The following is an 11,964-nucleotide window of genomic DNA, read 5'->3' as shown; positions in this document are numbered from 1 at the left end:
TTCCTCCTCAGCACCATGGCAGGTGTTATAAACCCCTGCCTGCAGACCACAACTGAGGCTTGGGGAACTTTAAGACCTCAGCCCCACAACCTAGAGCTGCCCAGTGCCCTGCGGGGGTTGAGTTCATCTGCTTTGTGCTTTTAGGGGGGATTTTTGGAGGGGCAGGGCAACGTGCATTGTTTCTGTGAATTTTAGCATCCTTGGGTGAGCTCAGATAAGGACAGGAATACCCTGGGGTAAAAATCGTCATGGCTGTGGACAGTGAAGGAGACACCCAAAAATGCACATGGGGTCATTGAGCCATGCAGGTTGGAAGGGACCTTCAGATGCTTCTGGTCCAACGCCCTGCTCAAAGCAGGGCCAGTGGAGGCTGGGTTGCTCAGGGCCATGTCCAGCTGAGTTTAAATTCCTCCAGGATGGAGATTTCACAACCAAGACATCTCAGTTTCCACTTTTTTTCCAAGCTGGAAAATTCCAGGTTGCCAGCAGCACCTCAGTGATGCCCCCCTGAATATCCATACTACATCCATCCTCCCTTTAAGGACCACCAGGATTTCCCTCCAAAGAAATGGTTTCTAAGACCCTGGGAAATGACTCCACTGATGCCCACCATGGCTTTTACAAAGACAAACCCATGAATTTCTCAAAACCTCCATTAGACTTTATTTAAAAGTTCTTTGTATAGACTTCCTGACACAGAATCCACAATAAAAATAAAATCCCCCCTTCCCACCCGCCACCCCCCCCTCCCCAAATTGCTTTGCTTTGTATTTTATAACACATACAACATCAGAAGAATGCCAGAGGCATCCTACACCACAATTTTAAAAATTTGTTAACTGAGGCCTTGGTCCCAGCAGTGCATTTGCATTCAGAAACCTTGCTTCCTTTTCCTTGCTAGTTTGGTCGGGCACTTTATGTTACAAATGCATACAAGAGATCTAGTTTGAAATCTAATCCAGCAAAAGGAGAAAAAACACCCCCATAAAATAAAAAAGGAAGAATGAGAAATTGAACCGCTTGTTTATCAGAATTAGCTACTCTCTTACACAAAGGCTTCCCCTGTAAAGTTATGCTCAGTTATTAAAACGATAAAAGCAAGCATGTAACAGTTGCAGTGAAATTATTATTTTTTTTTTTGGTCTCATTTTTTACAGTGCCTTAGATAGGCAGACTGCCGGAATCAGAGAGAAAGGGTAATTTGGAGACGTGTTGAGAGACAATAACAATCTGCAATTAGGTAAATATTTGGTAATGTTTGAAGCTATACGCTATAACCCGGACACATGTAGCACTCAGTCCACAAACAGTTTAGCACCATATTGATAGGTCATGCAGCAAAACACTTTTCTTCAAGGTTTGCTTGGAAGTTAAAAGCATGAAATAGTACAGTGCAAGGTAGTCTATACCCTTAGCTTCTATAGGGGCAAGGTGGCGACGGCTGACGCTCCTGGCTGTCTCAGAGGTATGCGTTGACGGGTCGCTGGCTCTATGTTTCTATCGTCGTCACCACGCCAGGGTTGATGTTACCTGAAAAGGTTTGGATGGAGAAAGAGAAAATAAATGAGGTTATTCCATGCATGGGAAGCCCTGTGGGATATCGAGGGAGGATAAATGGAATTCATTGCCAGGACTTGCCATGGAGCCCAGAGCACCACAAGCAAGCTCACTACAGCCCTGCACTGGATTGGAAACACCAGGGACCTGGCTGGTCCCTCTCCAGCCATGCGTATATTGCTTACCAGGGACGCAAACTTTGTCACATTCTTTCTGCGTGTTAAATCTGTTCTCGTTGCCTCCGCAGCCGCTGTACCAGAACCGGGCGCAGCTCTTGGTCGCCGGGTCGTAGTACCATTTCAGCACAAAACTCCTGCAGGTCCCCTTATCTTTTTGAAGCCAGCAGATATCCGTGTCTGTGGATAAAAGCAGGGGTGAGAGGAGTCAGCAACAGCACTGCTGGGTGAACCACAGCCTCTCTGAAGGTATTTGCATGGCAGAGAAATGCCTGCAAGCAGGGCTGGCATGCAAGCTCGGAAAGGGCAACTGCAGCATAGACTTTGCATGTCTCCCGTGACTAAATCCCATCTCTTAGTTTGCAAAGAGAAGGTCTTTCTTTGGAGGTCACCAGCCCTGATCCACAAGCCCCCGGCCATGTTGCTGTCAGGCATCCATGGAGCGATGCTGAGATGAAGGAAGAGGGCTGCATGGCAGCGGCTGTCTGCAAATCCCCTGGATTTGCAGGAAATGAGTTGGCAGGTCTCAGAACTGGGAGAGGACTGGCTGAGCTGCAAGGGAAAAAGTATTGGCACCATCATTTTCCCGTTAAAAATACCGGCTTCCTCTGAAAAGAGAGATCTTCTATGTGAAGATGCTCCCAGACCTACCGCACACTGTCTCCTGGCATCCTGCATCCCTTGCTGGGTGAGCGGGGAATGAAATAACAAAGTACTTGGATGTGTTAAAATGAAATTGCCAAATAAATTTAAAAAAAAAAGTAAAAAACGCTGTTATTAGCCACTAATTTACCATCAAGTCACAAACCAGGCATCCCTTGCACACAGGGCTGCAGAAGCAGTTCGTGCCACCTCTGCTGAGCACGGCGTAACCATCAACCATCATGGTTTGTCTGGAGAAGCCTTGTTACCATAGCCCTGAGTCAGGCAGGTTCCCAAAAATCTCTGGTATCACGCTCATCGCTGCCATTTATCATGCCACTTGGGCATGAGTAAAAATCATAAGTCAAACAAGTAAATCACTCAAACAAACAAGTAAATCAGTAAAACAGCCAGCACCAAAATATGAATGGAGGTGAGGAGGAGTCAGACAGGCAGAGGGTGGAGTTCCTCATACTAGAGGGGTATTTGCAACCAGGACCCCTTTTTTAATTAAGAGAAAAAAAGTCATTTACCTTCTTTTTTTTTTTCCCCCAAAAGCAAAGCTAAATCAATGTATACAGAGTACACCAGCAACGACTGCTGAGGAAATTCAGATCTTGAAGTTATCTTCTGATAACCTTGTCTTAGGATCATGCCTTTTGTAAACTAGGCGTCCGAAATCAAGCTACTCAAAGGACTTGTCTGAAATGGTGGTTAACAGCCCCAAGCCTTCTTCAGGCCCCTTATAATCACACAGGGCCCCCAGAAATAGCTCTCTGGTAACAGTAAAGGTGCCTGAACTAGCTGTGACCCTGTGAAGGCAGGATTTTGTGAGATCGAGAGCTCAATGCTGGTAACAAATAATTTTATAGTCACTTTGCTATGATTCTGCCTGTCCCAAGCAATAAGAAAAAGCAACCGGCCACTAATTGCAAGGGTCTGAGAGATCTTACCAGGTCTCTGTCCTTCCAGAAACAGAGCCCCAACATACCCACGAATGAATATAGGAAAAAATATACAGGTATAGGGTGAATATATAAAAAGGTGCATTTGCCAGCAAGTTTCTTTGGGGCCTGATGAAAGCAAAGGCATCCTAAACCCTTCCAAAGTTTTCACAGGAAGAAGGCCGCAGAAGATTATCCCTGAAATCCCAGCTAGAAAGTAGGTCTGGCAATGGACCCTAGGCAATAAGCAAGCCCTGGCAGCGGGTTTACTTTAAAGGAAATTGCGGCTGGTGCTGGCAGCTGCCCAGAGCCCAGGAATGCTGCAGCGAGAGCAGGATGCTCCCGGGATGGACATGGAAATGCCCAGAGCAGTGTCACGGACCTTGCACCTCAGCCACAGGTATGCTTCTGGGTAGACCCTGCCAAACGTCTAAACCCACTCTGCCTACTCATTTTAATTGTATTTTTTCCTCCTCTTCTGTGCGCGGGAGTCCCTCTGTGCCATGAGCAAATGAACAGATCGCTGCCAGGACAACGCTGTGGTCAAAGGGGTTGGACTCAAGTGGTCCGTGCTGTGGTCGTGACGGAGATGGGGTGGTTTGTTTGAGCAGTGGGTTTACAGTTTAGATAGGAGGTGCTGGGAATGTGTCTTTTCTGAGAGGAGACATATCTGAAGGGATGCTCCTGCCCACTGTCCTGCTCTAAATGCAGCTTTTTGAAGCAGGATTTCTTTTTAACCTCTGTTTTTCCTTGGAAATTGAAATCAATATTGACCTTCCAATTCAGCTTTGCTTTTGGACTCCTACACCCGAAAGCTTTCCCATGCCTTTGGCAGCCCCTTTGCCTTTTTATATTCAGATTTTTTTTCCGAAGTCCATCTCCCTTCTTCCCTGCCTTCCAAAACACTGAAAGCCAGCAGATATGAATACAAGAATGACTCTATCCCAAACCCTGCGGGAATCCAACCAATAGTCAAAACATTCAGCTGATGGGAGGTATAACACCATTTTTCTCTGCGGCACAGGGTCCAGGCAGCCCAGCTTTCCCCCCCACTTTATCCCCTTTGAGAGTGGAAGCAGCCTTCAGGATCAGCAGATGCACAGGGAAATTTAACCACTACTTTAGAGGCAGATCTGGCTTCAGGAAAGCTGATGAAAATTCACTTGAATTATAATCTTCAGTTTGCCTGCCTTCGTATTCACGCCATGTGGGCTTGTGCCACTCTCCAGTCCCACAGCACCATCAAACGCCATCTATTAACTCCTCCGGCTGAACCACTGGATGATATTTTAACCAAAACCTCCCCCCGCTACCAAAAACCCCAAGCCCAAAACACAATAAATGAAAAAAAGCTTATCCAAAAATTTCAAAGAATTGATGTGGAGCAAAAACTAGGGAGCTAAAATGTGTTTTAAGCTGTGGCTGGCTCTGGCAGGTTCAAAAGATGGAGACAGCCACCATAAACCAGGGTTTTAATTCACACTGTGGAGGAAATGTGCCAGGGCTCCTCAGTTGCACTTACAGTTAATTTTGTCATGGTAAAAAAAAATATATAATTATTTTGTAATAATTAAAGGTTATCACAGCATTTAAAAGACTTCAACTGGGAGGTGGGTCTGGTGCATGTTTTTGCACCCAAAAAGCCCCAAGGTTTGGGAGACCAGCTCATTTCTCAGTGTTGCACCTGGCTACGGTACGTGGCACGAGCTGAACCAAGAGCCTGACCCCACACTCAGTGTTTGAAAAGCTGAGCTGCACGTGAATTCCTGTGTCTCTTTTTCCATGGTGGATTCAAGCTCTGGTTTTGCAGGAAACAACAAAAAGAGAATAGAGAGAAGGTGGTAAATAGAGCAGGGGGGACCCTGGCAGGGCAGGCAGAGATGTGAGCATCCCTCCAGGGCCCCTCGGTTGCTTTTCTTGACTATCTGCCCAGGGCAGAATGGCGCCAAGTTCATGAAATATCCCTTTAGGCTGAACAACAGTTGCTGGAAACATCATCAAGGCATGTGACGATGATCAGAAGGGGCTGGTCTATGGGATGGGACTAGCAGAATCACACGCCTTCTGGAGAAAAACACATCAGGGAGGCTTCTCTGCTCTGTGAGGATGAAATCCTGCTCTAGATTGCAGCTACAGGTTTCTGCACAAGCCATACGCTGTGCAGTCCTCTGGCTGAAAAGTCCTCAAACTGCAACCAATGGATCTTTGTCCATGATGCTCGTTTGCAGGCCAGAAGCACCTTGCAATCTCCTTTTGCAAGAAGCTGCTGCCCCAGGCATCTCCATGGCTGGTGGTGGCCACCTCCTTGCTCGCCTGCATGTTTCTGCAGGGGCACCCACAGCTGGACTCGGGCTGCACCACTGCCAGTCACAAAAATTCCCGAGTCTGATTTAAGGAGCATAAAATACACCTAAGAAAATCAAATGGGTGGGGAGGGGTCCTTAATTTGCCTTTTCAAACCCTGTCATGCCCTTACGAGGATTAAAGCCCTGCCATTAGGAACCAGAGCCTGCTTCACACCTAGGTTTCCCTCCCATCTCTGCAAAGGGCCCTGAAATACCACTCAAAGCAGGAGGCTGCGATGGTAGCAAGGCTTTGCTGGGGTCAGGTTCCCATCCCAACCCCTTGCTGAACCAACACAGGTGATTGCAAGTCTCTACTTCCTTCACAGGTCTTGAAGAGGTTTGCAAACACAACCCCTTAATCTCAGAAACCCCTTGAGGAGAGGAGGTCATGGCCATTTTCCTGTAGGCTCCTCCCTCAACTTTGATTTTTATCTTTTGGTGCAAAAGGAAAACATCTGCACGCAAGACCCAAGCCCCGCAGAGTAATTTACCATCAAGTGTTTTGGTTACAGGCAGTGAAACGTTTGCAAAACTCAGGTCATGCAAACACAACGTGTCTTGGTGTGACAAGAAGCATGCAAGGTGACTTGCTCATGCGAAGCAGATGGTAGGGCATGGTCATGTCAAGTAGCAAATGAAAACCAAGTCTATACTACTGGTGATCTTGTATTGGACAAGCGTGGGTGCATGCTATGAAATGGTCAAGGTGAAATAATGGATTTGCTTTGGTTTGTGATTATTATTTTTTTTTGGGTTGTTACCTGATGATAGTCGTTTCTCAAGGGGTGGCTGCTGCATGGTTTTCTCAGCTGCTGCTGGAGGAAAAAGTGCGTCGGTTTAGATTTTAAACAATGTTTTCTCTCTGATCCAAACATTATTTGACAATATGATAAAATACAAAAGGATTAATCCCCATGTGGTACTTACATGGTTTTAAGCATTTGCTAATACACTCAGCTTCGGCCTCGAATCTATTGGCATTACCACCGCAGCCACCATACCAACCCTGGCTGCAGATCTTGTTTTTGTAGTCAAAGAACCACACAATCTGATAGTCCTTGCACTGCATGCCCATGTCAAAGTCCAGCAAGCAAGGGTCTGGCCAATCTGCATGTCAAAAGGTGCAAAGGTTAAGTAACTCTGAAAGGGTTAAAAGCTGAAAAAGCAAAGAGATTGAAAAGAAAAAAAAAGAAAAAAAAAAAGTCTGGTACAGGACTGGTGGCATTTCCTTGTTGTGTCGTTTCTCTTGCTGAATGCAAACCTTCCCCAGCCTCCACCTTGCCTCTCCCTGCTCTTGATTTTGTCATGCATCTAAGCCCCAAGTCCCTGGACCAAGATGGTGGGAACTCTTTACTCCTCGCTGGTGCACGCAGGATAGGGCCCTCACACAACTCCCCCCATCTATTTTTCAAAGTGATTTGTCTTGGCAGTAAGTTTTAACCCTTAAGTGTGTTTATTTTATCTCTAAAGGCATGCCACACCTGGTAGACTTTAAGGCTTGATGACGATTTAAACATATGTTCCTTTTCTGCCCAGAAATGATAATTTAGGTTCAAATCCCAGAGTTTTTATTAGCAAAGATAGGCCATCTGTGCTAGCAGCTGCTTTGCCTCTATCAGGAGGGCAGAATTTGGGGCTTCCACTGAAGTTTGTTGGAAGATTTATGCAAGGGTCTCTCCTATTGCACAGAGAACTAGAGTAGACTCAGCTAAACAACCCATCCCAAATCCCCTGCCCTGTTTAATGTCTTTAGCCTGTTGAAAAACTTCAGATTAGTATCCTCAGAGAATGTTTCCCCCAAATTGCCGACTGCCATAAATCCTTGGGCAGAGACGTTTGCTGCAAGAGGAGTCAGCAAGAGGAGCTGAGGTTGAGGTCTGCGTTGGAGCGCAGAGCGAGCACACAGCACATCCATTTTCCTTCAGGCAGACCTACACACCTTGTTTCCAAAGGGCTGGCACACAAGGGGTTAAACAAAACCATGGGCGTGCGTGTCACCTGGTGGGGACTAGCCAGGTGAAGGCAGAGGGGATGTCAGTGCCAGGGAGAGGGGCCAAATGAGTGGGAACGCATGGGAAGCGTGGGATGATGGGACATGCAGCAGGGCAGAAATGAGATGGTCCCAGCACAAGCCCTCAGCCCCTCCGTTGCAGCAAGCTCTGGTGGTGCCACCAGCCAGGCATGAGGTCCACGCTCGTCCCTCTCAACGCGAGCAGCCAAACCCCAACAGCAGCTTTGCAACTGTTGTTGGCTGAACACGTGTACAGCAGCATCTCCCCATTCTCTCAAATCACCTCAGGAAGAAAATGAGCCAGAGTGCAAGCAACATGCTTCAAGAAAAACATGAGTGTGATGATTCAGGGATGAATTTTGGATGCCAGATCCACAGCTGGTGGTGCTTTATGAAGGCTGAGAGCCCTTCCAGACCCGTGGAGGAAGGGTTGCAGCCTGGCACTTACAGTACAATTGAATGTGATAGTGCCGATACAATGAGCTTGATGTCAACAAAAGCAATGAGATGACTCAGCAGCTCCATTGATAATGGGTTATTAACACAGGTTAACAGGATTAACAACAGAGCAGGATCTGACAGATTCCCCATTTAGCAGTTTACTGTGTACGCCACTGGTGGCAGAGAAACAGGGGATGGGCAGATGGGTGAAACTGGAGGGAGGCTACAATAAATTAGCCAAATTTATGCAAATGTTTGACACTAACTGCCTTTCAATCTCTGGCTGTCAGTCAAGCCCTTCTTGAGAGCCATGACCTATTCTTTGCCCCCTATCGGGAGCAAGGGAACAAACAAGCATCAGGTGATCTTCTACATCTACACCTCCATCTACACATGCTGGGGAGGCCATGGGGCACAGCCTGTCCCTGGAGAGCAGCCAGCGCTTGGTCCCTGGCCCGTCTCCCATCCTTACAATGGAAACAGCACCTGGTTTGAAGCCCTCATGAAGATCACAGCGACTTCAGGGGGCTCTGGATCCAGCATGGGGCAGAGACCCCAATACAGCGTTCAGACCCCCATGGCCAAGGATATCATCTAGATCAGGATCTGTTGGTTCTGCAAAGCAAAGGACTCACAGATCCTTTGGTCCTAGCAGGGCTCTGAGAAACAAGTGGGCAAGGCGAAGACCAGTGCAAATGGCGAGGGTCTCAGTGGGGGTCCTGGCAGAGCCCCCCAGCCCAGCACTCCCCCCATTGCCCATGCTCACCACTCTCAGGCCCTTCCAGCGGCTCGGTGTTGAGCATCATGTTGGCCAGGGACACCTTGGACTGCGCCGGGGTCTCTGGGGGGAAGAAACAGCGAGGTCAGCCAAGGGGAAGGGGATCTGCTGCAGCGCCCTCAGTGCAGCCATAAACAAACTCACTGGCCCCAGCTCCAGCGCAGGGGACGCACACAAGTCGCAGGAGTCAGGTCTGGATCTGTTTACCCTAGCACATACATTTCAGAAATGTTTATTGGAGGCAGCTGACAGGATGAGTAATCCACAACCGCCCAGCCTCGCCGGGACGGGTTCGCCTTGCTCTCCCTGGTCGGCAGCTCTGCTGTGCAGTCGGGCTCATCCTCGGGGGTGATCCGTGGACACCCTCATGGAGGAGAGGCATAGGAATTAAGTTGTTGAGGACTGTCATCAGGGGAAGAAATCCCTTGTGATGGAAAGGAGAACATGGTTCATATTGCATCATGCCCTGCATGACTGCACCATATTGCATCATGGTGCAGGGCAACCCGTGGCTCATTTTCCGTGGGGCTGGAGGGCAGGAAGGGGCTGCAGCCACAGGAAGGGTTGGGTTTGCTTTTCTCTGGTGGAGGGTGTGGGTGTGGGTAAAGGGGACAGTGCTACCCAGTGTACAGGTCACAGTTTGTGGGCATAGGTAGCATCACCACTGCCTGCCCAGTTTGTTCGCATTTAAGATTTACTGTACAGAAAATCCTGGGCATTAAGAGCTCCAGCTCAGCGCATCCAAGTGTTACTTCTACACATTGATGTCTTTTCTCAACATTTTTGTGGGTATGTTTATTGCTCTCGAAGGTAAGAGCCTTCAGACCTCATCCAAACCCACTGAAGCCAATGGAACGGCTCTCCATGAGCACTGAAATTGGCTCTGAAATGCCAGAAGAAGCCAAATGCAGCACTGGCAGGACCAGTGCAAACTTCTCCACACCACCAAGCCAAGTCACCTCTATGCCAAACTATATATATAAAAAAAAAACCAACAGCTGTGTCTTACATAGCAACTTTTGGCCATGCCAGAAGTTTTGGTGACATTTATGTGTGATCTGTACACATGGAGTTTGGATCCCCAAAGGACTAAATCCTCCATTTCATCTCTTCTTTGTGGGTTTTTTGGATAATATAGTATGTGAAGCAGATAGGTGGCTATGGAAATGGCGATTGGAGAAGCAGCTTTTCTTGCTTATTTTGCAATCGGTCTGGACTGAATTTACTCCGTGTTAACACAGTTTGACTCTTAATTACAGCAATACTGGCTGGACCCCACCAAGACCCATTGTGCAAAGCCTCCTGCACGCACAATAAGACAACCCCCCCGCCCCGCGCTCTGGGACTGGCTTTAATTCTCCCACAATCTGTGTCAATTTAACACCAGTGAAGTGTCAACTTGTGTTTGCCAAAGAAACACATTCTGCTGTGTGTGGAGTCCTGCTGCTGGACTGGAGGATACCAGACATGCAGTGACACAAGTGAGCATTGCCAGGGCTGGGATCGTTGGTATTGACTGATTACCTGTCCCTTACATGGTTTTTTTTTTTCCATTTTTTGTGTCCATTTTATGAAAAAATAAATGTTTGTGTGTTTTTCTCAAGATGTACTTACTTGTGCTGAATGTCCCTGCATAGGTTACTTTGGGTTGGGATTTCTGGTAGCCGGTAACGACAACAAGGTATTTCTGTCCGCTTCTGAGTCCTCGGATGACGTGCTCAGTGCCAGTCAGGTTTTGCTTCTGCACAAGAGAGTGGTCATGCGCTAAGGTGATGGTGATATCAAAAGCGTAGGTGTTGTGTGGCTCGGGGCTGGCCCAGCGCAGCCTGGCACTGTTCTCGGTGACATCTGTGATCTGGATGTCGTGGGTCTTTGCTGCAATGCAAAAAGCAGAAGAAACGCTAAGACAGGACTTGAAGAGGGAAGATCTCAAGTAAGAAGTGTCTCAGTGTTGCAGGATCTCCTCTCCAGTCCACAGCATATGAATTTGGCTGCAGCTAGTTGTGGCACGGGCAAACTAGGCTGTGACTTTGCCTTCTCAGATGCCCAACCCAGCACACTCCAGGGAGGCTTTTTTTTTTCACAGCCTAGGTGATTTACCAAGTGATTTATTTATTTTCCAGTAATCTGCTGCAGTCAAGCAAATCAAAGCAATTTTTTAAATTATATTTACACAGCCTGAAATATGATTCTTAGCACAACTTCCCCAACAACCATAAACGTGTCCAGTCAGATCCTTCTCTTGGGTGCAATGGATTCACTGAACTGCTGTAGACCTTCAAGCAAAGCCTGCTTAAGATCCAACATGACTTTGGACAGATCAAAGAAGCTATTAGCGAAAGGCTTTCCTGCTATGGCAGAGCATTGGATGAGACTTTTATAAATGCTGCTTGGAAGCAACAGCGGAACAAGAAACACCCAAAAATGTTTGTTCCCTGCAAGCTGATGAAAGCATTGACCTTGCAAAAGCTGATTGCTTTTATTTATGGCTTTTTATTTGTTATTTACACAGAGACATGCATTCATTGACTGGTTAAGCGTCCCTGGGCTTTGACACATGTTCTTCATTACTTGTTCAGCTAGTGTAGAGCTGCCTGCACCCCCTTGCAAAAACACATGGGAAAGACCCTTTACATGAACTGGGCTCACATGAAAGAGCTTTAGCATTCCTAGAGAGATCTCCACACTGATCCAGTGATGAACTAACTATTTATATTAGCCGACAGAGAATTCAAACCCCCCCATTCTATGAATCACCATAAACAGCAAAACTCAGCCAAGGGGTATTGCTACAAGGAAAACATAGAAAGCAAATGGGCCACCCTAGAAAGAGAAGAGCTCTGTCGCTGTACTGCTGGGCTAGGCTGCAGGTGATGGATTGTCCCATGTTTAGATGTCCTGCTTGTGTTTTGCCTAGAGGCAGCCTGCCCCTTAACCCGGTTTTGCACAAATTTCTCAACACAAGTTGACAAAGCCTCAACCACCCAAATGCAAATTTCCAGTTGCACACTTAAAAACTTGGTTCTGCAAGAGCAAAAATTGGCCACTTAGTGACATTTCCCAGAGGAAT

General features: G+C 47.3%; 1 protein-coding gene across 1 annotated transcript in view; it reads right to left on the bottom strand.

Moving 5' to 3' along the window:
* Positions 1 to 753: 753 nt before the first annotated feature.
* Positions 754 to 11,964, bottom strand: part of COL6A3 (collagen type VI alpha 3 chain) — a 64,467-nt gene continuing 53,256 nt past the window's right edge. The window contains exons 41-46 of the mRNA XM_068407472.1: positions 10,509 to 10,769; positions 8,883 to 8,957; positions 6,592 to 6,771; positions 6,426 to 6,479; positions 1,743 to 1,913; positions 754 to 1,530 (exon numbers count right to left, since the gene is read on the bottom strand). Of these exons, the coding sequence (XP_068263573.1) occupies positions 1,490 to 1,530; positions 1,743 to 1,913; positions 6,426 to 6,479; positions 6,592 to 6,771; positions 8,883 to 8,957; positions 10,509 to 10,769 (782 nt within the window). The 3' untranslated portion in view covers positions 754 to 1,489. The remainder of the gene's footprint in view (positions 1,531 to 1,742; positions 1,914 to 6,425; positions 6,480 to 6,591; positions 6,772 to 8,882; positions 8,958 to 10,508; positions 10,770 to 11,964) is intronic.

This window comes from Nyctibius grandis, chromosome 9 (assembly GCF_013368605.1).
Source record: "Nyctibius grandis isolate bNycGra1 chromosome 9, bNycGra1.pri, whole genome shotgun sequence".
Classification (NCBI taxonomy): Eukaryota; Metazoa; Chordata; class Aves; order Nyctibiiformes; family Nyctibiidae; genus Nyctibius; species Nyctibius grandis.
Note: the sequence above shows the minus strand (reverse complement) of the source record. Positions and strands in the feature narration are given on the sequence as shown.